We start from the raw sequence: 26,818 nt of genomic DNA on the forward strand, positions 1-26,818 counted from the left end.
CCAATGTTGCATGCTTTAGAGGCGGAATGAGCAATAGGTTGTTGTCATCGTTTTTGTTCTCATTTAGGTTGTTGTCATTGTTTTAAGCAATGGGCGATCAGCATAACGCAGTCAGGGTCCATTATGAGGCTGTGCCAAAGTATGTGGCAGAGAGAAAGCTTTCTGGCTGAGGTGAAGGGTGAAGCAGGACAGGGGTTGCTGGGGGGGAACGACACATTTTTAAAATGCAATTTCAACAGCTACTCGTTTTACTGGATCCAGCCTCCTTTCTCAAGTACTATGTCACCCAATCATCTTCCAAAGCAACTACTCTATTCCGAACTTTAAAAACGGAAAGCGTAATGCTGGTGGTCAACAAAAGAGGTTTAAAGACTCTCTCAAGGCAAATCTAAAAAAATGTAGTATAAACACCGACAACTGGGAAACACTGGCCTGCGAGCACTCCAGTTGGAGAACAGTCTTTACCAAAGGTGTCATGGGCTCGGAAGACACTCGAACTCAGGACGCAAGGGAGAAACGCGCTAAGAGGAAGGCACGCTTGGCAAACCCACACCATGATCAACTCCCGCCAGGAAACCAATGTCCCCACTGTGGAAGGACGTGTGGATCCAGAATTGGCCTCCACAGTCACTTATGGACTCATTGTTAAAACCGTGTTTATGGAAGACAATCTTACTCGGCTACGAGTGATCGCCGAAGAAGAAAAAGAAGATGTCACCCCTCTCTCCCCCTCGGCTCCGGTGGCACCCCACATTCCCCCCCCCCGCACCATCTTTCTCCCCCCAGAATCACACCCACCCACCCTTTCTCTCCATCGCTCTGACTGAGGACTGGAAAGCAAAGCGAATTTCAACTTCGTCCTTCAACTCTATGTCCTTTTAAAAGGGGAGGGGAGAAGCAAAAGCCACCCCCCAAGATGAAGGGGGCAGCGCCTGCGGGCGCCATGGCAGGGACCCCAGCACAAAGCTGGCACCAGCAACCTGAGATGCCCAGCTGCCTTTGCCCAGGGCCTCCCCTCCTGATTCAGAGCAAGCCAAGAGCGGAGAGGGCAGGTGGGTAAGCGCTGCCCTGTTTCTCTCCAGGCAGGGAGGGGAAGAAAAGGGCACACCTGCCTGCTTGGCAAACAAGAGACAAAGGGCACCTGCTCCCGAGCGGAGCCAGGTGCCACTCTGGGACTCGGAGATCCCAGCAGGCTATCGCTATTAATAACTGTATTATAAATTGGTATATTTGAGGTTATTATTGGAGATCCCAGCAAAGGGCACCAGGAAGGGGCACCCAGGAAAGCCAGGTTGCTCGGTGCCCACTCCCTGGGCAGACCTCGTGCCCTTTGCGCGGGGCACAAGCAGACTCGGAACTACCTCCTCGCCTTGGCACGGGCGAGCCTTGTGAGACAACAGGACCGCCCCCCCCCGTCCAAAGCGCTCTTTCCTTCGACTCGAACCCGGGCTCGCCCATCCACTCCCTTCTCCCCCGTCGAGGCTGGCATCCAGATGCGGAGCAAGGGTGCTCTGGAGCACGTGCAGAGCGCACAACCGCATCCCAAGGAACAGATGAGGCCAATTGCCCTCCCCACCAAGCACCGCTGGGAGAAGCGCTCCCGAGCGCGCGCCTCGGAAGGGAGAGGCTTTCTGTACGTGCTCAGGAGCCCTCTCGACCTCTCGCTGGGCGCCTACCTTGGCCTCGAAGGCGATGCCGTGCTGGAAGGCGTCGTCGTTGTGCAGCGGGACGCGCAGGTCGTGCCGGTCGTCCACCAGGCTGTAGCGGGTCTTGGCCGACGGGGAGGCCCCGACGGGCATCGCGGGGAGGAGGGCGGCGGGAAGTCGCAGGCGGACGGGCGATCGCGCTGTCCTGGCGCTCCCTCGGTCCGGCGGCGGCCCCTCGGCCTCAACCCGGGGAGGCGGGCCCCGGGACGGCACCGCCCCGAGGAAGCTCCGGTCGGGAGAGCGCACGCCGCCGCCGCTTCCCGGCATGCGCCGCCCGGGAAGGAGGAGCCGCGCGGCCGGGCGAAGCTGCGCCCGCCCCGTCCGCGATCGGCGTAGCTGTCGAGCGGCGGCGCGCCGTCCTGGCCAAGGAGACCCGCCGGGCGCGCTTCCTCTCCGTCCGGACCACCCTCTCTCCGTCCCGGGGGTCGGAAAAGCGATAGGACCCCCCAAGGCGGCTTCCGTGTAGCAGGAAAAGCCGTCGAGTCGGCGGCTCCGGCGCAAAGGGAGAAGCCGGGCGGTACCGGGGGGGGGGGGGGGCGGGCCGCCGGCTTGAAACTGGACTGGGAATTCGAGCCTAAATTATATAGAAATTTATTCATGTATGCGACTGCAGCGGCAAGAATGCTACTTGCCCGAAAATGGAAAGAAGCAAAGGGAGAACGGATAATAAAAAATACTTATGGAATATGCAGAGAAGGCGAAACTTACCGGAAGAATAAGAAATCAAGATGAACTTTTTATAGAAGAATGGAAATGGTTCCTTGAATAAATTGCAAACGGATAAAAACAAAGGCAGGATTGTTGCAATAGCCTGCAGAGTAGATAATTAAATGAGTAAAGTAAATTAATTTGGATATGCAGCAGTTATTAAAAAATAAACTGAAGGAACCGCAGAAAAAGGGGGGAGGAAGTCAGCCCTTGCAGAATATTTGCACAAATCTACATACAGTATGCTTCGTGTCAATTGCAAAGTGATGTCCTCTTTTTTGGCAGGTGGGGTGGTCCGCCGCAAACTATACAGTATAAAATGTCTGAGAGGAAAAAACAAGTGAAGCTTTTCCCCATCTCTGGTCCAATAACCCGCACAGCCGTGGTTGCATACATAAATAGTCTTTTCTGCTCCCTTGGGATATCGGCACCTAGAATTCCTAAAAGGCTTCTTTTTTTAAAGCAAAGGTTATGTCAAACATTTTTTTCAACTCATTATATATCATTTCCCAAAATTCTTTTACTACCTTACATTTCCACCACATAGGATAAAAGGTGCCTTCTTTTTCCTTACATTTCCAGCGTACATTTGACCCTGTTTTATACATTTTTGTATACATTTATACATTTTTGCTAACTGACTAGCAAAAGTTAAATACCAACGGTCAGTGCTTCCCCCCCCCTAAAAATAATGTTTAGGGGTACTCTATTTTCCTACTCATGTTGAAATACTGCCCCTCAAGGAGGCCAGACTTAGATTCACAAAATGTTTAGGGGTCTGCGTACGCCCCAGAAGAAAAGCACAGCTAACAGCACATCATTTTCATATAATTTTCTTTCAACGTGTAACATGCTGTGAATTTTAAACCCCATTTCAGTTGGATATGTGACTGTAAAGTTTGAAGCTGAAAAGCGAAATAAATCCATTTATTATTTTATTGCAAATGTGGGTGGTTGTTCTGGGTGTGTGACCTTGCGCTCGGGGCCTTCTGCGTGCAAAGATCACGACACAGCGGTTGTCCATTCCCACTATAATCTCTGCCAGCAGGATTTCTTTTTCTGCACTCCCAGTTCTGCCCTGATTCATTAATCGATGTAGGCAACTGCTCCAATGCACTTCAAAGCTGCCGTTCTTGCCTTTTGGGATAGCAATGCATGCCACACAAGGATCCCAACACTTTATTATGGGGCTTGAAGGATTATTATGCCACATTAGCAAGATGCTGTACCCAACAATGAGGCTTCTAGAAGGAATATAGAGGTATACTGCATCACTAATAAGGAGGGGCAGGAATAATATTTATTGTTGTTTAGTCGTTTAGTCGTGTCCGACTCTTCGTGACCCCATGGACCAGAGCACGCCAGGCACTCCTGTCTTCCACTGCCTCCCGCAGTTTGGTCAAACTCATGCTGGTAGCTTCAAGAACACTGTCCAACCATCTCGTCCTCTGTTGTCCCCTTCTCCTTGTGCCCTCCATCTTTCCCAACATCAGGGTCTTTTCCAGGGAGTCTTCTCTTCTCATGAGGTGGCCAAAGTCTTGGAGCCTCAGCTTCAGGATCTGTCCTTCCAGTGAGCACTCAGGGCTGATTTCCTTCAGAATGGAGAGGTTTGACCTTCTTGCACTCCACGGGACTCAAGAGTCTCCTCCAGCACCATAATTCAAAAGCATCTATTCTTTGGCGATCAGCCTTCTTTATGGTCCAGCTCTCACTTCCATACATCACTATTGGGAAAACCATAGCTTTAACTATATGGACCTTTGTCTCTGCTTTTTAAGATGCTGTCTAGGTTTGTCATCGCTTATACGAGTCTTAATAATGCCCTGCCTGCTTTGCAGACTAATGCTGAGTGATCAACAGGCATAGACAGTCGTCTTCTCCTGAAGGAGATTTGCATTGTTTTCCTTACTGTCCCACTGTGGAAATGTGTAGAACATTTGCAGCTGCCCTAGCCTAAGTAATTATTATTATTATTATTATTATTATTATTATTATTATTATTATTATTATTATTATTTTACTTATTGGGTTTATTCCTCCCTATACCCGGAGGTCTCTGGGCGGTTCACAGAAAAGATCAGAATAAAAACAACCACCCAATACCACACACACCCAAGTAATAATTAATTCACCTCAGCATCCCCTAATCAGCAGTGGAGACAGAGTCTGATGGCACCTTAAAGGATACCAGGTGATTATGGCAGAAGCTTTTATTGAGTGCAACACAATTCATCAGATGTCAATCCATGAATGTATGCTGTAAAACATTTCCTAGTCCAAGGTGGTTCAACATGTGGCACCTTTTTTGGCAACTCTAGGCAACTGTTGACACACACCCCTGGCACCCCAGTCCTTGTGCTTCCTCCCTGAAACCAGGAAAATGTGAGGGCTCTGACGGGGACCTAGATTTCTGCCTCCAAGCTCCTTTGCAAAGCTTCCCGCCGATAGGAAAATTGTAAGCTGTGTTTGCTTCATCCTTTTCAAGGCCGAATCAGCTATACTGGCCTCCCATAAAAGCCAAGCTCTGGTGCCACCTGTCGAGTGTTTGGGGGAAATTGGCAAGAGATATTTCCAGCAGCTCCCAAGAAATGGCTTCTCACACCAACTCATTTTAAATGCTGAGGAAGATTTCTGGCTGTTTTCAGATCCACTAAGAACAAGGTTTTGCCATTGAGAGAGCCTTTTCTCGTTTTCCTGAAAGGGAAATGTCTTTTGCAGAAGTGGAAATATTCCAGTGCTGTGTTTTTGCACCTTTCAGAGGTGTTTGAGGCCTAACTTCTTATCCAGTAGAGCTCTCGGACTAAAATCAATGTATTCCTTCTATGGTGACTGTTGTCCTTTTGCTTTGCATATATGAGCATCTTAACTTGGGATCTTCCCTGGAGAAGCTTGTATGTCAAGTGATAGGAAAACCAACCTCGTGAGAGCGTGGAATGGGCAAGATTGCAGGAATCTGCGATGTAAAAAGAGACAGGACCAGAAATACACACTGTACCTGCCATGAAGGCTGGGGGTGGGAAAGAAGGATGCAACAGCCATTGTTATATGAGGCCTCCTTTAGTATCTTGTCTGTGCTCTGTGGCAGGATGAGATGTTTCGGAGAGGTTCAAATAGTCTCTCGCCTGTCAAAATGGCACCATCTGAGGTAGTTGGTCATTCAGCCCAATAGGTAAAGGTAAAGGGACCCCTGACCATTAGGTCGAGTCGTGACCGACTCTGGGGTTGCGTGCTCATCTCGTTCTATAGGCCAAGGGAGCTGGCATTTGTCCGCAGACAGCTTCCGGGTCATGTGGCCAGCATGACTAAGCCACTTCTGGTGAACCAGAGCAGCACACAGAAACGCCATTTACCTTCCCCCTGGAGTGGTACCTATTTATCTACTTGCAGTCTGACATGCTTATGAACTGCTAGGTTGGCAGGAGCAGGGACCGAGCAACGGGAGCTCACCCTGTCGCGGGGATTCGAACTGCTGACCTTCTGATTGGCAAGTCCTAGGCTCTGTGGTTTAACCCACAGCGCCACCCGCGTCCCTATCATTCAGCCCAATAGCTGACCACAATCACAGTCTGTTCGTCCCCTGGGTTCCTATGGAACCCTCACCTTGGGTATAAGAATAGGAGAATCTCCCTTGGAAGAGATGCAAGGGAAGCCTGACTGCACACTGAAAATCGTGTGCTCAAACAGTGAAGGAACAAGGCAACCAAAAGTGAGCAGAAGGACTTGAGCCACAACCGCTGTGGAAATCAGATTAAAAATGGGGAGAGGAGATTCATGGCCAGGCACCAGCTTGGGCCTCCATGTGCTGGAACTGGAACCACTGGGCAGGACACCCAATGTCTCCATGGTGTCTGGATAGTATAGGGATGCATGGGACGTGGGTGGTGCTGTGGTCTAAACCACCAGGCCTCTTGGGCTTGCTGATCAGAAGGTCGGCGGTTCGAATCCCCGTGACTGGGTTCTCCATTGCTCTGTCTCAGTTCCTGTAAACCCAGCAGTTTGAAAGCACGCCAGTGCAAGTAGATAAATAGGTACTGTTGCGGCGGGAAGGTAAACAGCATTTCCGTGCACTCTGGATTCCGTCACAGTGTCCTGTTGCACCAGAAGCAGTTTAGTGCTGCTGGTCACATGACCCGGAAAGCTGTCTGTGGACAAACGCTGGCTCCTTCGGCCTGAAAGCGAGATGAGCGCCGCAACCTCATAGTCACCTTTGACTGGACATAACCAGTGGTCCTTTACCTTTACCTTTTACTTTTACCTACCTAGTTTTCCTTCCACCTCAGCCCTGGTCACATTCCCTGCTATCTCCGTAGCTAGAAAGTTAAGAAAATGTGACTTGCTGTCCTATAATTCCTTTCCTACTACGAAATGCCAAGCAGTATGAAAGCACTGGAGCCCAGAGGGGTTGCTCTTAGGAAAAACCAGTCGAGGGATGATTGCAGGAGAGGTTTTGGTGTGTTGGATGTTATGTAGGGACGCGGGTGGCGCTGTGGGTTAAAGCCTCAGCGCCTAGGGCTTGCCGATCGAAAGGTCGGCGGTTCGAATCCCCGTGGCGGGGTGCGCTCCCGCTGCTCGGTCCCAGCGCCTGCCAACCTAGCAGTTCGAAAGCACCCCTGGGTGCAAGTAGATAAATAGGTACCGCTTACCAGCGGGAAGGTAAACGGCGTTCCGTGTGCTGCGCTGGCTCGCCAGATGCAGCTTTGTCACGCTGGCCACGTGACCCGGAAGTGTCTCCGGACAGCGCTGGCCCACGGCCTATAGAGTGAGATGGGCGCACAAACCCCAGAGTCTGTCAAGACTGGCCCGTTCGGGCAGGGGTACCTTTACCTTTACCTTTATGTTATGTATATCACTATAATTACTGTAGGATTTGACTCAGAAATGTCAGTGCAGCTAGTGCTTTGGATGAGATTTGTTTTAATGAATTAATTGAAGTTGCTTCTTCTCCTAAGAGCCCAGAGAGACTAACGACCATCATGGGAAAAGAAAGCAACTTTAAAATCATCATTTAAAATCACCAATGCACATTAAAATGTAGCCTGTTATGCAGATTTGAATTCCCATGCGTCACAAGTGGAAATTTGTTGAAGCACCATCAGCTAGAATGGGGAAGCCTTGATGAAATCAGGTGTGGCCACGGAACGAGTAATTAAATTTCAGAATATATCTGTCCCTCGTAAATATTAATCTTTCCTTCATTTAAATAATGAATGTCACTATCTTCAACAAAATCCCCAGGATGTCTCTAGCCCTCATGTCATTTGTTTTGTTCCTGCCTGAAGAACGTGTAAAATAGGCCACAAAATGCTTGCAACCCCTCGAAGATAAATTTCGCATGGATATAATTTTAGACTCACTGTCAGGAAGGCGGAGTAGTTTACACAATACACAGTGCAGATCTGTAACTTTTTTGTAAAAGGAGAAAGAATAGAAAGACCTGTGAAGTGGGAAGATGTTAAGTTTAAAATGATTTAGGATATATCTTACTTACATGGTTAAACTACATGTCTGAGGCAGTTCCAGGAAGGTAAGGGGAGAGCTATAATATCAGAATATATGATGAAAACTGAAATAAATGTTTAAATGTTGGAACAGATACCATCATGAGAATGGTGCTTTAGATAAATATTATGAAAATATTACGTGTAAGTGGAAGGGACTCCCCACGGCTCACCTAATCCAACAGCTGTCAGGGATTTTATTTTTACTTTTTTTAAAAGGAGAGCGAGAAAACTTCTCAGGGACGATTCACACCCCAGCCAGCACCTCTTTAATCTTCTACCCTCGGGCAGGAGATATAGAAATAGAACCAGTCGTACCAACAGGCTAAAAAACAGTTTCTATCTGTGGGCTGTTAGGCTGCTGAACGAAAAATAATATAGTGCAACTGACTTTCGGGATTGGTGTGTTGTGCGACAAGCACACAGAGTGCAATGAGATTGTTTGTGGGGGGAGAGGCTCAGTTAATTTCATTGTACACAGGTTGTACCTTGACAATAAAGGTATTATTATTATTATTTATTATTATATAAAAAATAGATAAACTAAAGGTGTGTGCTTACAGGTAAACAGATACCAGTGTGCATGCCCATTCAGGCAAGAATCAAGAAAATACAGTTGGTCCCTCTTAACTGACATTCTTAACTGAACAGAACTGAAGGGAGGGGCTGGTTCTGGAGCAAAGCTGTTTAGATTGGGTTTGGGTGGACGCGAAGAGGATGCTTCAAACCTCTTGGGCTTTGCTTCTCAACCTATTCTGCCTTCTGGGACCCCCCAGCCCAACACCAACCACCTCTTGGATAGGTGAGCATGCAGATATTTTGGAATCTGAGTGTGGGGCAGGATGACCATGTATGAAAGCTCATTTTAGCACAAGCGCTAGCCCCTTTTTCCTACCTCCCTCCCCACTCTTGGCTGGCAAGAAAAAGTTGCACTAGACTCTGAACAGAAAACCACAAGCTGGCCAGCTCCTTGTTCAGGGTCTCCAAGGGAGAGAAAAGGGAACCTCTGTTACTATTTGCCTTCTGAGGACAATGTCTCACTCCCAGAGCCCCAACACTTACGGCTGCTGCACAACGGCCTCAAGACATCCAAGGGATCATGACCCATCCAGATCAAAGCACACAAGCCCTGCGCACCAGATACCAAGCACTCTACTGGGAAATTATGGGTTTTTTAATTGGCTGACCAATTAGAGTTTCAGCCCTTGGGGAATTTGATTTCTTAAACGTACACCTTCCTCTACCTTGTGTCCCTGCTGAGGAAACCCAATCCTGGCTTTCTTCCGTTGATTTTCTGAATCATGAACTCTGTACATGCACAGAGGCTATACCCCTTGAACGCAAGACCAAAGCCAAAGTCAAACCCCAAAGATGGGCGAGATGGGGCATATCTCTCCAGGGAGTGACACCACCTGGCTCAATGGGATATTGCTTATGGCCAATGAAAGCCCAAGCAGAGATTCCTAGTGGGGGAAGTTGCTGTCGTATACTAGAGGAGCAGGAGCAGGAGGCTAACTTGGATGCCTGAGAACAGAAAAAAGCAGCAGCAAAACAACTACATTTTATATAAAAAAAAAATTATTGGTTTTCACACTTATCACATAAAAAAAGAAAAAAGAAAAACATTACTACACACAAAAAACAAAGAAAAACACATAAAAATAAATTTTAACTTCCTGACTTCCTTGAATCCCCTCTAACTGAATTTCATTATATCACCTATTTAGCAGTTCTCCAAATTCATATTTCTAATAATATTAACTTCTTTCATTTACTAACCTTTATTAATATTCTAATCGTTAATATTTATGTTATTTTTTTGGTGAACAGGGAGCGGGTTATTATTACAATAATCCCGCCAGGGTTCTTATCTGTTTACAGTTTGTCTGCAATTATTCAATAAACCATTCCCATTCTTTTATAAAAAAGTCTGTTCTCTTTCTCCTAGAAACGGTCAGCATGCGACAGAGGCCACATTCTGGGAACGGCTTCGACTGGCCACCTAAACCAGGTGAGGGCAGCCAAGGAGTCTCAAATGCTCAGTGAGTTCTGAACTTCCCCTGTGTGCAAAGACAGCCTCCAGCAGATTGAGCGGACAAGACCAAGAGTGAGTCCAGTGGTCAAGAAGGTGGTTTCTGCATGTGTTGTGAAGGGGAATTAGGGGCAGATGGGGCTCATCAACCTAGAAAAGTAGCCCACCGAGGAGAAGGAAAACTGATCCTAATTTGCCTTGTGGGATATCTTCGGGAGCCAAAAAGGCTAAGAAGTAAACCATACACAAATCTGGAGTGGAGCTCCTCAGGCGGTTGGATGCCGCCGTTTACAACCCCTTCTGACAACTCCTGCAGCCCAACTGGTGCCTAACTTTACTTTCCTTGGAGACACATCTGCAAGGCCAAGAGAGGGAGTCTTGTCACCTGAGACGCCCAGGACCTCCAGACACACTGCCTGGGCTTACTCCCTGGAGAGGTCACTTTGGGACTGCTAACACTATTGCTTGACTTTTGACCTCACCCACGGAGGCGCACTCCATTGCTTCTCGAGACAGACAAATGCCAACATTAAAAAACTATTTGAAAGAATTTTATTTCATTCACAAAAGAAAATCTGGCATGTGATTAGGACAGTGGTTTTCAGACAATGGGTGACACGTTTATTGATCCAGTTTGGAAGTCTCTGTCTTGTCTTCGCACATGCGCAGTTCCATCTAGGAGCAACAACAAGGGAAGGACCCAAGCTGTCGACTCCTGCAGCGAGACTCGGGATTTCCACCCATGCTCACAAATGTAGGAAAAAGCACCCCATAGGACAAAAGGATGATCACAGACTAGCATGTTCGTAAAGGAACTTTATTAGAATAATAATAGTTATTTATTTATTTTTCTATTTGGGTTTGTGGGGAAGGGGGAACTGGGTCTTGGTGGGGGAGGAAGATCTGTGCTGGAGCTGCTGACCTCACTGCCGTGGCTTCCGGGAAGAGAAAAGAAAAGGTTTTTAATTTTTCCATTTATTATTATGTTGATAGCCCATCTTTCCTGCAAGGATCTCCAGGTGGCTAACACTATTCTCCCTGCCTGCCTTCCTCATCCCATTCCCACAACAGCTCTGTGAGGTAGGTCAAGAGGCAGTGAGTTCCCAAGGCCACCCATTAAGTTCCATGGGTGAGGTGGGATTTGAACCCACGTCCCCAAGTCCTAGTCCAGCGGTCTAACTTGGGTTACCAACCCTTTGAACCCATGGGCACACCTGCAAACCTGAGAGACTGCAGTGGGCACTACACCATAATGGAAAAGGACAGAATTAAAGAGAAATTGTTCTTTCTCTTCTTCAAAAGGGATGTCCCTGAAGTCTTCTTGAATGTTGAATTGTTGGACAATCTTGAATTGTTGGACAAAAGCACCCCCAAGGATAAAATCATGATCAAAGACTTTATTAGAATAACAATAGAAATATTTATTAATTTATTTTCTAACTGGATTTCTGGGGAAGGGGAACTGGGCAAAGGCAGGGGGAGAGCTGTACTGGAGCTTCTGGCCTCACTGCTGTCACTGCCTGGAAGAGAAAAGAAGAAAAAGGATTCTTAATATTTTCATTTATTAAGATCAACACTCACCACTGGTGGAAGCACTGTTGGCCTCCATCCCCTGGTCTCTTGGTCTTACATAAATGGTTCTCACTTTAATCTTTCTTCCATTTCCATGTTGCATTCCTCCTTCAAACAGTCCAGGGGATGGATTTTGATGGAACGGCAACAGGAGGCCAGCAGTTCACCCAGCCTGCACAGACTACGGAATCTAGGGAAGAAGAGGGGAAATAGTCAGGAAATTGGTTCTAGTTACTTCCTTGATACTCTCTATCTCTGTGCTGAATTTGGTTCCCTATGTTTCTAAATCTTGAGGGATAGCATAAGAAGCAGAATGCAGAAAGAATGAGGAATCCTACTTACACTTTAGATGAAGAAAGTCTCTTCCATGCACTAGAAAACATGTTTGCTTCCTCAAAGACGTCGTCCTCTCACCTGAACTATCAAATAGTTGCTCTTCCCAAAGTCTTCATCCCATTCCTGAACTCTTCTCGAATAAGGGAGCTACCTCTCCCCCCCCCCCTGTGAGACAGATTCTCTCCGGCCTCCCTGTTCCTCATGAACAAAGATCAGCACTAACCATCCATGTTGGTATCGGTGGCATCCATCCCCTGGTCCCATGGTCTTACATATATCCTTCTGATTTTCACATTCTCCACCTTCTCGTTCTTTATGATGTTCACCTCCTCCTATTCAACCTCCTCACAGACCAGGGGATGGATCTTTGGCATATGACAGTAGGAGACCAACAGCCCATGGAGCCTTCTCAAACTTCGAAACCTAGGGAAGAAGAGGGAAAATAATCAGGAAATGGGTTCTAGATGCTTCCTTGATACTCTCTATCTTTCCTTTCCCTTCTCCGTCATGATCGCAGTCTCCTCCTCCAAACAGACCAGGGGATGATCATAATGGCAGGAGACAGTTCAACACTCACCACTGGTGGAATCACTGGTGGCATCCATCCCCTGGTCTCTCGGTCTCACACAGATGGTTCTCACTTTAACCTTCTTTCCGTCCACCATGACACTTTCTTCCTTCAAACAGTCCAGGGGATGGATTTTGATGGAACGGCAACAGGAGACCAGCAGCTCTCAAATCCTACGCAGTCAGGAAGATCTAGGGAAGAAAAGGAAGAAGGTCACGAAATGGATTCTAGTTATTTCCTCGATACTCTCTATCTCTGCACTGCAAGCCATTTCCCTGAAAGCATCTAAGGGGGCCCTGAGGACAATCTTTAAAAATTACTCTAACCATGACCTGGTTCCCTATGTGTCTAAATCTTAAGGGATAGCAAAAGAAACAGACTGTGGAAAGAAATAGAGATCCTACTTACAAGCAAGATGAAGAAATCTTCATTTTGTCCCAAAACACAAGTCAGAAATCAACACCTCTCTCACTAAACTCAAATAGTTGCTCTTCCCAAAGTTCTCAGCCAAGTCGCTCAGCAAGGGGACGTGTCACAATGGAGGATATCACACGGTTACTTTAGCTACCTTGCTTAACAATGGGCATTGTTCCCCTAAACATTTATTTTTCAAATATATCTTCCAGTGGGTTAAGCGGTTTTATTCAATTTATTTAGAAAAGATCTAGAGCTGTCTTCATCCAGCAAGGTGCATTTCTGGACAGGACAGGAAACACATTGCAAACAGACAGACTTTTCAACATGGGGGGTCACCAAGGGAAAACACTTCTGGCCTAGACTCCCTTCTGGCCTATTTTTTCCAGTCCTTTTCCTTATTAAGATAATAATAACATTGATAATAGTAACAATAATATTAGCACCATTCATGCCACCTGCTAGCACAGCCGAACAAAAAGGGGTCATTTCTCTACCTGGCATGCGTAAGGGCACGGCAAGGGGCGCTCCTATCCAAGCTGTGCAGATGGCTAAAAAGATTAAGAAGAGGTGCAATCTTCGGTTAGGAAGCGTGCCTCCACAAAACCTGTTTCTGATGGAGGCAAGAAGGCAACATCGGCTGGCTCTCCCACTGCATTTGGGAGCCTTGCGACCACCATCAAGCTCTGCTTCAGGCGTCAGGTGACCTGGGATTTCCACCCATGCCCACAACTGTTGGACAAAAGCACCCCCAAGGATCAAAGACTTTATTAGAATCACAATAGAAATCTTTATTAATTTATTTTTTTAACTGGATTTCTGGGGAAGGGGAACTGGGCAAAGGCGGGGGGGACAGCCGTACTGGAGCTTCTGGCCTCACTGCTGTCACTGCCTGGAAGAGAAAAGAAGAAAAAGGATTCTTAATATTTTCATTTATGAAGATCAACACTCACCACTGGTAGAAGCACTGGTGGCATCCAACCCCTGGTCTCTCGGTCTCACATAAATTGTTTGCACTTTAATCTTTCTTCCATTTCCATGACGCATTCCTCCTTCAAACAGTCCAGGGGATGGATTTTGATGGAACGGCAACAGGAGGCCAGCAGCTCTCGAATCCTGTGCAGACCAGAACATCTAGGGAAGAAAAGGAAGAAGGTCACGAAATGGATTCTAGTTATTTCCTTGATACTCTCTATCCTTGCACTTCAAGCCATTTCCTTCAAAGCATCTAAGGGGGCCCTGCGGACAATCTTTAAAAATTAATCTAACCATGACCTGGTTCCCTATGTGTCTAAATCTTAAGGAATAGCTAAAGAAACGGGAAAGAATAAGAGATCCTACTTACAGACGAGATGATGGTTTCATTTTTCCCCAAACCACAATTCACTTCTCACACTTTCCCTCTCTCACTCAACTCTAATAGATGCTCTGCCCGAAGTTCTCGGCCAAGTCACTCAGCAAGGGACGTGTCACAATGGAGGACATGACACGGTTACTTTAGCTACCTTGCTTAACAATGGGCATGGCCTCACTGCTGTTACTGCCTGGAAGAGAAAAGAAGAAAAAAGATTCGTAATATTTTCATTTATGAAGATCAACACTCACCACTGGTGGAATCACTGGTGGCATCCATCCCCTGGTCTCTCGGTCTCACATAAATTGTCTGCACTTTAATCTTTCTTCCATTTCCATGACGCATTCCTCCTTCAAACAGTCCAGGGGATGGATTTTGATGGAACGGCAACAGGAGGCCAGCAGCTCTCGAATCCTGTGCAGACCAGAACATCTAGGGAAGAAAAGGAAGAAGGTCACGAAATGGATTCTAGTTATTTCCTTGATACTCTCTATCCTTGCACTTCAAGCCATTTCCTTCAAAGCATCTAAGGGGGCCCTGCGGACAATCTTTAAAAATTAATCTAACCATGACCTGGTTCCCTATGTGTCTAAATCTTAAGGAATAGCTAAAGAAACGGGAAAGAATAAGAGATCCTACTTACAGACGAGATGATGGTTTCATTTTTCCCCAAACCACAATTCACTTCTCACACTTTCCCTCTCTCACTCAACTCTAATAGATGCTCTGCCCGAAGTTCTCGGCCAAGTCACTCAGCAAGGGACGTGTCACAATGGAGGACATGACACGGTTACTTTAGCTACCTTGCTTAACAATGGGCATGGGCTCACTGCTGTTACTGCCTGGAAGAGAAAAGAAGAAAAAAGATTCGTAATATTTTCATTTATGAAGATCAACACTCACCACTGGTGGAATCACTGGTGGCATCCATCCCCTGGTCTCTCGGTCTCACATAAATCGTTCTCACTTTAATATTTCTTCCATCTACCACCACGCTTTCCTCCTTCAAACAGTCCAGGGGATGGTTTTGATGGAGCGGCAGCAGGAGGCCAACAGATCACCCAGCCTGCGCAGACCGGAACATCTAGGGAAGAAAAGGAAGAAGGTCACGAAATGGATTCTAGTTATTTCCTCGATACTCTCTATCTCTGCACTGCAAGCCATTTCCCTGAAAGCATCTAAGGGGGCCCTGAGGACAATCTTTAAAAATTACTCTAACCATGACCTGGTTCCCTATGTGTCTAAATCTTAAGGGATAGCAAAAGAAACAGACTGTGGAAAGAAATAGAGATCCTACTTACAAGCAAGATGAAGAAATCTTCATTTTGTCCCAAAACACAAGTCAGAAACCAACACCTCTCTCACTAAACTCAAATAGTTGCTCTTCCCAAAGTTCTCAGCCAAGTCACTCAGCAAGGGGACGTGTCACAATGGAGGATATCACACGGTTACTTTAGCTACGTTGCTTAACAATGGGCATTGTTCCCCTTAACATTTATTTTTCAAATATGTCTTCCAGTGGGATAAGCGGTTTTATTCAATTTATTTAGAAAAGATCTAGAGCTGTCTTCATCCAGCAAGGTGCATTTCTGGACAGGACAGGAAACACATTCAAACAGACAGACTTTTCAATATGGCGGAGTCACCAAGGGAAAACACTTCTGGCCTAGACTCCCTTCTGGCCTATTTTTTCCAGTCCTTTTCCTTATTAAGATAATAATAACATTGATAAAAGTAACAATAATATTAGCACCATTCACGCCACCTGCTAGCACAACCGAACAGAAAGGGGTCATTTCTCTACCTGGCACGCGTAAGGGCACGGCAATGGGCGCTCCTAGCCAAGCTGTGTAGATGGCTAAAAAGATTAAGAAGAGGTGCAATCTTCGGTTAGGAAGCGTGCCTCCACAAAACCTGTTTCTGATGGAGGCAAGAAGGCAACATCGGCTGGCTCTCCCACTGCATTTGGGAGCCTTGCGACCACCATCAAGCTCTGCTCCAGGCGTCAGGTGACCTGGGATTTCCACCCATGCCCACAACTGTTGGACAAAAGCACCCCCAAGGATCAAAGACTTTATTAGAATAACAATAGAAATCTTTATTAATTTATTTTTCTAACTGGATTTCTGGGGAAGGGGAACTGGGCAAAGGCGGGGGGGACAGCCGTACTGGAGCTTCTGGCCTCACTGCTGTCACTGCCTGGAAGAGAAAAGAAGAAAAAGGATTCTTAATATTTTCATTTATGAAGATCAACACTCACCACTGGTAGAAGCACTGGTGGCATCCAACCCCTGGTCTCTCGGTCTCACATAAATCGTTCTCACTTTAATATTTCTTCCATTTCCATGTTGCATTCCTCCTTCAAACAGTCCAGGGGATGGATTTTGATGGAACGGCAACAGGAGGCCAGCAGCTCTCAAATCCTGTGCAGACCAGAACATCTAGGGAAGAACAGGAAGAAGGTCACGAAATGGATTCTAGTTATTTCCTCGATACTCTCTATGTCTGCACTGCAAGCCATTTCCCCGAAAGCATCTAAGGGGGCCCTGAGGACAATCTTTAAAAATTACTCTAACCATGACCTGGTTCCCTATGTGTCTAAACCTTACGGGATAGCAAAAGAAACAGACTGTGGAAAGAATAAGAGATCCTACTTACAAGCGAGATGATGAAATCTTCATTTTGTTCCAAAACACAAGTCAGAAACCAACACCTCTCTCACTAAACTCAAATAGTTGCTCTTCCCAAAGTTCTCAGCCAAGTCACTCAGCAAGGGGACGTGTCACAATGGAGGAATATCACACGGTTACTTTAGCTACCTTGCTTAACAATGGGCATTGTTCCCCTTAACATTTATTTTTCAAATATGTCTTCCAGTGGGATAAGCGGTTTTATTCAATTTATTTAGAAAAGATCTAGAGCTGTCTTCATCCAGCAAGGTGCATTTCTGGACAGGACAGGAAACACATTCAAACAGACAGACTTTTCAATATGGCGGAGTCACCAAGGGAAAACACTTCTGGCCTAGACTCCCTTCTGGCCTATTTTTTCCAGTCCTTTTCCGTATTGAGATAATAATAACATTGATAATAGAAATAGTAACAATAATATTAGCACCGTTCATGCCACCTGCTAGCACAACCGAACAAAAAGGGGTCATTTCTCTACCTGGCATGCGTAAGGGCACAGCAAGGGGCGCTCCTATCCAAGCTGTGCAGATGGCTAAAAAGATTAAGAAGAGGTGCAATCTTCGGTTAGGAAGCGTGCCTCCACAAAACCTGTTTCTGATGGAGGCAAGAAGGCAACATCGGCTGGCTCTCCCACTGCATTTGGGAGCCTTGCGACCACCATCAAGCTCTGCTTCAGGCGTCAGGTGACCTGGGATTTCCACCCATGCCCACAACTGTTGGACAAAAGCACCCCCAAGGATCAAAGACTTTATTAGAATAGCAATAGAAATATTTATTAATTTATTTTTTTAACTGGATTTCTGGGGAAGGGGAACTGGGCAAAGGCAGGGGGAGAGCTGTACTGGAGCTTCTGGCCTCACTTCTGTCGCTGCCTGGAAGAGAAAAGAAGAAAAAGGATTCTTAATATTTTCATTTATGAAGATCAACACTCACCACTGGTAGAAGCACTGGTGGCATCCATCCCCTGGTCTCTTGGTCTCACATAAATTGTTTGCACTTTAATCTTTTTTCCATGTCCATGACGCATTCCTCCTTCAAACAGTCCAGGGGATGGATTTTGATGGAACGGCAACAGGAGGCCAGCAGCTCTCGAATCCTGTGCAGACCAGAACATCTAGGGAAGAAAAGGAAGAAGGTCACGAAATGGATTCTAGTTATTTCCTTGATACTCTCTATCCTTGCACTTCAAGCCATTTCCTTCAAAGCATCTAAGGGGGCCCTGCGGACAATCTTTAAAAATTAATCTAACCATGACCTGGTTCCCTATGTGTCTAAATCTTAAGGAATAGCTAAAGAAACGGGAAACCTGTTTCTGATGGAGGCAAGATGGAAACATTGGTTGGCTCTTGGGGGTGCTTTTGTCCATTGTTGGACAAAAGCACCCCCAAGGAATAACAATAGAAATGTTTATTAATTTATTCTTTTAACTGGATTTCTGGGGTAGGGGAACTGGGCAAAGGCAGGGGGAGAGCAGTACTGGAGCTTCTGGCCTCAGTTCTGTCATTGCCTGGAAGAGAAAAGAAGAAAAAGGATTCTTAATATTTTCATTTATGAAGATCAACACTCACCTCTGGTGGAATCACCGGTGGCATCCAACCCCCGGTCTCTCAGTCTAACATAAATTGTTCTCACATTAATCCACCTTCCTTCTACGATGACACTTTCTTCCTTCAAACAGTCCAGGGGATGGATTTTGATGGAACGGCAACAGGAGGCCAGCAGCTCTCTCAACCTGCACAGACAGGAAAATCAACACTCACCACTGGTGGAATCATTGGTGGCATCCATCCCCTGGTCTCTCAGTCTAACATAGATGGTTCTCACTTTAATTCTCCTTCCTTCGACGATTAGACTTTCTTCTCTCATACAGTTCAGGGGTTGGTTTTAATGGATCGGCAGCAGGAGGCCAGCAGCTCTCTCAACCTGTGCACACCGGTGCATCTAGGGAAGAAAAGGAAGAAGGTCACGAAATGGATTCTAATTATTTCCTCAATACTCTCTATCCCTGCACTGCAAGCCATTTCCCTCAAAGCAGCTAAGGGGCCCTGAGGACAATCTTTAAAAACAAATCTAAGCATGACCTGGTTCCCTATGTGTCTAAATCCTAAGGAATAGCTAAAGAAATAGGGGGAAGAATAAGAGATCCTACTTACAGACCAGATGATTGTTTCATTTTTTTTCCCAAAACACAATTCGCTTCTCCCTCATTCCCTCTCTCACTTAACTCTAATAGATGCTCTGTCCAAAGTTCTCGGCCAACCAATCAGCAGGGGATGTGTCACAATGGAAAACATGAGTCCGTTACTTTAGCTACCTTGCTTAACAATGGGCATTGCTCCCCTTAATATTTATTTTTCAGATATATCTTCCAGTGGGTTAAGTGGTTTTATTCAATTTAGAAAAGAACTAGAGCTGGCTTCAGCCAGCATGGTGCATTTCTGAACAGGACAGGAAACACGGTGGAAGTCTTTTTTTAAAAAAACACACACACACTTTATTTAAGGTAGATAAGGACAAGATAAAATTATACAATTGAATATAAATATAGATAGGGAATGACTATGTATTGTGAGTACTTATCTACTTTTAAAAAATTTCACCTAAGATCTTTTTCTTTTACTTCTTTCTTTTTCTTTTTTCTTTTTCTGATATCTTTCATTTCACTGCTTTATTGTGAATAGCGTTTTATGGAGGTATAAATAACTGTAAATATGAAAAGAGACAAAATATTCTCTAATTCCCCCCCCCCTTGGTTATATGTATTTTCTTTTTCTTTTGTATTTTCTTTTGTTGTAAATATGTATGTTTTCAAATTTGTACTTAATAAAAATATTTAAAATTTAAAAAGGGGAGAAAAAAAACACCTTGCAAACACACACACTTTTCAACATGGCGGAGTCACCAAGGGACAACACTTCTGGGCTAGACTATGGATGCTATTTCTCACTTAATAGCTAAAAATAACCCTTCTCAACACCCTGTAGCAATCTGTCCAGTATTATGATGGACAGGAGCAGGACTTCACCCTTAGACCTCCTCATCCCCCTGTTTCTTTCAGTTTCTGCCCAGTGTGTTCTGCCAATAAACAGCTTTTCTTAGGTTGCAAGGAATTGAAATGTCATGAGTTTGTGGGTGCCAGGCTCCCCTTTGCCATGAGTTTGTGGGTGCCAGGCACTGAACCCCTGGACACTGAACATCTGGGGAGTTGACCTAAGCCTTGTTTAAATTTACCCAGTGCTTTTTTCGGGGGGGGGGGATGCAGGGGTACATATACCCCTAAACATTTTGTGAATCTAACAGGAGAAGAAACAAAGATTTTAGAATTTTGTTTCTTCCCTAGTACGATGAATCGTCAGTTCCAAAGCTGCCCCTGATGGCAGCCTCATTTCCATTCCCGGTGTTTCCTGAGTCTCAGAAGGAAGCGAGCGTTTAATGTGTGGAATGTGGGTGTGTGGTGTTTTAGCGATGAAAGTTTGGCCTCATTGAGGGACAGTATTTTAATATGAGTAGGGAAATTACAAACTATTTTTCATCAACACAGCCAGAAAAGAAGTGTAAAGTTAATGAGGACTCTGTAAAAACAAAAGATGGGACAATGGTGTTGTGTAATATGAGGTAATGCATGTTCTTTGTACTTTTGTCTATTTACTGTTTTTATTTTCCTCAATTTGAACTGTAAAGTGGTGATTTCCTCAAGTCAAAATGAGAGTACCCCTAAACATTTTCAAAGAAAAAAAGCACTGAATGCTCCCCAAGCTCTACATTTGATTCTTGGTTATTAAAAACTGATTGAAACCATTTTATTTCATTCACAAAAGAAAATCTGACATGTGATTATGATAAAGGTTTATATAATAAAGGTGACACGTTTATTGATCCTTTTTGTAAGTTGTTTTTTTTGTCTACTTTAATGTGTTCTTTATATATAGTAATAACGGGGTGGGAAACAGTTTTGAATATGAAACTGGTGGGTGGCTGTCATTAATCCAGATCATTTTCATAGAATCAGAGAATCTGAGCATTGGAAGGGACCCAGCGGTCATCTAGTCTAACCCCCTGCAATGCAAGAATCTCAGCGAAAGCATCCATGGCAGATGGCCATCCTAGCTCTGCTTAAAAACCTCCATGGAAGAAGAGTCCACCACCTCTCGTGGGAGTCTGTTCCACTGCCAAACAGCTCTTAGTGGCAGAAAGTTTTTCCGAATGTTTCGTGGTGTTACGGAAAAATCTGGGTGGGTGCGGGGCTACTCTGCCACCCAGCTTGTCGGACTAGGTCCGCGGGTCCCTGCGGAAGAAAATGAGCTCAGCCGGACAGGAGCAAACTGCAGAAGATCCAAGTTTATTGCGCAACAGGTTCAAGGCGAGATTGAACAGCGAGAAAGGGGTGACATGAACTTTTGAAATTTCCCTCCATGTCCCAGAATACAGTGCAAAATACATCCCAGTTACATCATGAATACATTAAGAAGAGGTTGGGTTACACAGATTACATCATGAATACATTAGGAAGAGGTTGGGTTACACCGGATTAACATATGGAGGAGGGAGGGGGGAATATGCAGAGCTGGAGATATGCGCAGATAAGCACATCCTGAGAAGACAATGGTCCATGTATGCATAGTCTGTCACCTGGCATCGCCCGGAGGAAAGGCTTGGCAGAGCGATTTGACCGGATTAGGGTCTTGACACCTTGCTTGAGGGATTATGGAGGACAGGGGAGGTGTCATGGGGTCCTAGAGAAATTGAGCAAATTGGCACGTTGATTATCTATGAATTTTATAGATTTTAGTCCCTTTTGACATTGACAATTGGAAATAAATGGATATATTGTAGTGAAGAAGGAGGTGAAGAAGACATGCCCCCCCTTCCGTATCAGTGGGAATCTCTTTTCTTGTAACTTGAAGCCATGGGTTCGAGTCCTACCCTCCAGAGCAGCAGGGAATAAGCTTTTTCCCTCTTCCGCGTGGCAGCCCTTAAGATATTTGGAGATGGCTATCAGATCTCCTCTCAGTCTCCTCTTTTCCAGGCTAAATGTGCCCAGCTCCTTCAAGCGTTCCTCATAAGGCTTAGTTTCCAGACCCTTGATCATTTTGGTTGCCCTCCTCTGCACATGTTCCAGCTTGTCAACATCCTTCTTAAATGGTGGTGTCCAGAACTGGACACAGGACTCCAGGTGTGGTCTGACCAAGGCAGGAGAGAGCAGGACTATGACTTCCCTTGATCAGGACCCTGTTGATGCAGCCTAGAAAAAGCGTTAGCATTTTTCTGCTGCTGCACATTTCTTGTGGCCAAGAGTCAGAGTAACACTGGGATCCTTCAGTTCATGGTGTCAACATGACTGTCATTAACTCCAAGCCTCATGGCCATGTCTCTGAAAACACAAACAATCCCATCTTTTCAGAGCCTGCTATCATGGCTTCTTTAATCTTTGTGTATTGCTCCACCATGTGGCTGAATCATATAAAGCACTGACTTTTATATATCTATTTTCACTTCCAAATGTTGCGGGGGGCCCTTTTCCCACAGTTTGGCGCCGCTTTGGAGTGAATCGGACAATGATAACTCCAAGATAAGTAATAACATTGGATGCATTAAGGACATCTCACAATGGGGCAGCAACAGACAAAGAGGAAACCATTCTGTCACACCCCATTTCTGTGCCACTGAAAAACGGCAGCTGTTAAATTTTGGTCTTTTGTCAGCATCTGGTTCTGTAGTTTTTCTGCTTTTTTTAAGCTCAGATCCTCTTTGGACAATCATTGTCTTTTTTAGCCATATTATATGACAACTATGATTATGGTCATGGTTACTAGTAAGATCTGCAACAGAGGCTGGAATGTGGAATGTTCTTTTTTTAAAAAAAGATTAAAAAATAATAATTCTGCATAATAATTTAAAATAATTTTACATCCTTAAGATATCAATGACTTTGCTTCTTCTCTTTCCATGGTTCATTTTACATATCATAAATCCCTGCATATTTTTCAAAAACTATACCGATCAGTTTTCCGTTATTGCATTCATCAAAAATTATTTTCATTTTTGAATTTATCTTAACGCTGCCAGTGTTTTCAGCTGGACACAATTCAATATATTCAATAAACTTTTCCCAATCCTCTTTAAATGTACTTCTCTTATTCTATATGTTAAGCCTGCAAGTTGTGCATATTCTGTCAACTTAAGTTGCCATTCCTCTTTGGTTGGGACCTCACTCGTTTTCCATTTTGGGGGTAACAAAACACAGGCCGCAGTTGTAGAGTACATAAATAACCCTTTTTTTGATACCTGGGAATTTCAGTCTGAATTATCCCCAACAAAAAGGACTCTGGGTTGTTGTTTTTTTGGGGGGGATTACTGAATTACTTTTAAATGTGCTTTTCAATTCATCATGGATCATTTCCCAATACTCTTTTATCCTTTTACATGTCCACCACATATGAAAAAACATTGGGAGCCAGATGTTCTGGGCATCTCTTAACTCTACACTTAAAACCACTACTCACATTTTTCCAGGTTAGGAACGGTAAAGCTTGCAGGTTCACTGCGTGCGGGCAGATTGCCCAGTGATTACGAGTTTATCTCAGTGAAGACCTTATTTGGAAAATCAATACATCACAGGTGGTTAAGAAAGCCCAACAGAGACTCCATCTCCTCAGAGTATTGCGAAAGAACGATGTGAATCAACATTTGATGATCTCCTTCTACCGGTCCACAATAGAAAGTGTCCTTTCATACTGCATCACGGTGTGGTATGGTGGTTTGACATCATCTGATAGGAAGTGCCTACAGAGGGTGGTACATACAGTACAAGATATTATGGGCTGTCCCGTGAATAGCGGAAGAACGTTGCCTCAGGAGAGTGAGGAAAATTCTCAGGGATGATTCACACCCTGGAGAGTGAGGAAAATTCTCAGGGATGATTCACACCCTGGCCAGCACTTTCTTGATCTCCTGCCCTCAGGCAGAAGATATAGAAGGATGATTAGTCGCACCAACAGGGTAAAGAACAGCTTCTGTCCGTGGGCTGTTAGGCTGCTGAATGAAAAGATAACAACAGGGCAACTGACTTTTGGGTTTGGTGGGTGTGCGTCAGTAAATGAGGGGAATTAAGATTAAGAGAGCTGAGTGGGGGGTGCTCGTGTAATCTCACTGTATACAAGTCGAACAAGTGACAACAAAGTATTTCAATTTAATTTCAATTAATCATAGCGTTATCCAAAAGGGATGAGACTGTGGCTGCAAAGGGTGCTCTCCAACGTCAACTCTTGGCTGCTCCCAAGTGGGGGGATGGGCATTTAACTAATGTGCTACTCTAGCCGAGCAATTGATCACAGGCTGCAATTCTCACAGTTCATCTGTCTGTTGTGCTTCTGCCCTGAACTCTGCCTTCTGCCATTTTGAGAATACGCTTTCCAGAGGTATTTGTTTTATTTCCATAAACAGCGAGAAGGCGCGATCATTAAGTGCGTGCAACTGGACCTCCTTGCACCAGTAGCCATGGAAACTCCTCCGAGAGCTTCAGTTTCCTCCTCAAGAATTAATTTACATGAAAATGCAGGTGTGGGAGCAGCGCAGATCTCTAACAAGCAACGCTATTTATAGCACAGATCCATAGGCTTTTCATAGGCAGGGCTGAGGAGCCCATGGTGCCAGCCGGACACATCTGGGTTTGTCAGGGTTTCCATGGTCTCTGGCTGAAGAAGTTTTGCAGGGTTCTCCCCCCCCTTCCGCCTGCAATGTCTCAAGGCCCTGCTTTTCAGGTGGTTGAACTTGTACCACCTGATTTACTGTGAAGCACCACTGCAAGGGGCACGAGTGGCACTGTGGGTTAAACCACAGAGCCTAGGACTTGCCAATCAGAAGGTCGGCGGTTCGAATCCCCGCGACGGGGTGAGCTCCCGTTGCTCGGTCCCTGCTCCTGCCAACCTAGCAGTTCGAAAGCACATCAAAGTGCAAGTAGATAAATAGGTACCACTCTGGCGGGAAGGTAAACGGCATTTCCGTGTGCTGCTCTGGTTCGCCAGAAGCGGCTTAGTCATGCTGGCCACATGACCCGGAGGCTGTACGCTGGCTCCCTCGGCCAATAAAGCGAGATGAGCGCCGCAACCCCAGAGTCAGTCACGACTGGACCTAATGGTCAGGGGTCCCTTTACCTTTACCTTACCAGTGCTTTAAAGGTACACACGAAAAGCTGGATTCTGTGCAATTTGCATGTATTTTGCTATAGCCAGCTGTGACACCAAGATGAAGCCCTAAGGCTTCCAGATTCACTTTCTTGGGCTGGCTGGATGCTGAGGAGTGCTGGGAGGCACAAGCTGAGGAACTCCCAGAGGAATCCCCAGGGGAAGAATGCTCAGAGCCAGGGGATTGGTGGTGGGACAACGATGAGTGGTCAGAGGGAGAAGAGGGAGCAGATGATGATGGTGGTGGTGGTGGTGATGATGATATTTTATATACCACCCTATACCCGGAGGTTTCAGGTCAGTTCACAGAAAAGATCACAACATACTGTATTGGCCCAAATATAAGCTGTACCAGAATATAAGCTGCACCTGTAAAATTCAAGGGGGTAAAAGGAAAAAAAGACAACACCCAAATATAAGCCGTGCCCTTAATATTCCACAGTCACACCCGTTCCGTTTTACCATATGTCTGTTTCAGCAACAATATCGTTATGCCGAGACCACATAACACCAGTCTTGAAAGACCTACACTGGCTCCCAGTATGTTTCTGAGCACAATTCAAAGCGTTGGTGCTGACTTTTAAAGCCCTAAACAGCCTCAGTCCAGTATACCTGAAGGAACGTCTCCACCCCCATCGTTCTGCCCGGACACTGAGGTCCAGCACCGAGGGTCTTCTGGCGGTTCTCTCGCTGCGAGAAGCCAAGTTACAGGGAACCAGGCAGAGGGCCTCCTCGGTAGTGGCGCCCGCACTGTGGAACGCCCTCCCACCAGATGTCAAAGAGAACAACAACTACTAGACTCTTAGAAGACATCTGAAGGCAGCCCTTTTTAGGGAAGCTTTTAATGTCTGATGGATTACTGTATTTTAATATTCTGTTGGAAGCCACTCAGAGTAGCCAGGGAAGCCCAGCCAGATAGGCAGGGTATAAATAATAAATGATTACTATTATTATAAGGTCGCGAATTTAAGCTGCACTTAATTATTTTTTTGTGTGGGACATTCCTAGCCTTCTCATGCCGTGGGAGAGTGTCAGCAGCTGGAGTCTGGTGCAGATCAGCAATAAAACACCCACTGTCAGTGAATTCTTTCTTCAAAAACCCCCCACACCAAAACAGCTCATGCCTGGTGATCACAGCCAGTCTTCCCAGTAGGTCTTGCCCCACTGAAGCTGTTGCAAGGACTGAAGCTCCTCACCTTTTCACTGCTCTGTAAGGCTCCTTCCCCAGCAGCCTAAGGCTCCTATGTTTTGTCCTCTACATTTATCTGCATGTTCTGGGAGACCAGGAGCAAGGGAGTTGGTCGCAGCAGGATGGGAAGACTCCCTGGATTCTTCAGCAGCCTGGCTGATTTCTGTCTCCTGGTCCCCCTCCTCTCCTGCCTCTGAGTCTGGACTGCCCTCTGCCCCATCTGCTTCCTGCTCACTAAACCCTGTTGCTTCTCCAGCTTCCAACACCTCCTTCTCCTAGCTTTGTTTCCGGGCCCAGTTCAAATTGCTGGCTTTGAGCTATCAAGCCTTAAATGGCTCAGGACCGCAACACCTCAAGGACTGCCTCTTTCCATATGAACCTACCTGGACGCTGAGATCATCTTCTGAGGCCCTCCTTCGTGTGCCTCCTCCTCGAGAGGTCCGGAGGGTGGCAACACGAGAACGGGGCCTTCTCAGTAGTGGCTCCCCATTTGTGGAATGCTCTCCCCAGGGAAGTTCACCTGGCGCCTTCATTAGACACCCTTAGGCACCAGGCAAAAATGGTTCTT

The 26,818-nt window shown here is 45.7% G+C and overlaps 1 protein-coding gene and 3 long non-coding RNA genes across 6 annotated transcripts in view; 2 read left to right on the forward strand and 2 right to left on the reverse strand.

The window, feature by feature from the left end:
- The window catches only part of LOC308587043 (carboxyl-terminal PDZ ligand of neuronal nitric oxide synthase protein-like), a 72,218-nt gene extending 70,338 nt beyond the window's left edge, over positions 1–1,880 (reverse strand). Inside the window, exon 1 of one of the 3 annotated variants that reach the window (XM_081194400.1) lies at positions 1,677–1,871. In XM_081194400.1, the coding sequence (XP_081050526.1) occupies positions 1,677–1,799 (123 nt within the window). In that variant the 5' untranslated portion in view covers positions 1,800–1,871. Of the gene's footprint in view, positions 1–1,676 lie in introns of all 3 variants that reach the window. The other 2 variants (XM_081194403.1, XM_081194402.1) reach the window with 2 other exon arrangements.
- A 6,725-nt stretch (positions 1,881–8,605) lies between these two features.
- On the forward strand, positions 8,606–10,786 carry LOC308587153. Its single transcript, XR_014008238.1, has 2 exons — positions 8,606–8,714; positions 9,861–10,786. It is a non-coding gene; the product is annotated as an uncharacterized lncRNA (long non-coding RNA).
- Positions 10,480–26,818, reverse strand: part of LOC308587137 — a 74,817-nt gene continuing 58,478 nt past the window's right edge. Inside the window, exon 2 of the long non-coding RNA XR_014008207.1 lies at positions 10,480–17,992. This is a non-coding gene — a long non-coding RNA (uncharacterized lncRNA). The remainder of the gene's footprint in view (positions 17,993–26,818) is intronic.
- Positions 19,562–20,754, forward strand: LOC308587183. Its single transcript, XR_014008274.1, has 2 exons — positions 19,562–20,017; positions 20,050–20,754. It is a non-coding gene; the product is annotated as an uncharacterized lncRNA (long non-coding RNA).

The sequence above is a fragment of the Podarcis bocagei genome (assembly GCF_964188305.1).
Source record: "Podarcis bocagei genome assembly, chromosome: 5".
Taxonomy (NCBI): Eukaryota; Metazoa; Chordata; class Lepidosauria; order Squamata; family Lacertidae; genus Podarcis; species Podarcis bocagei.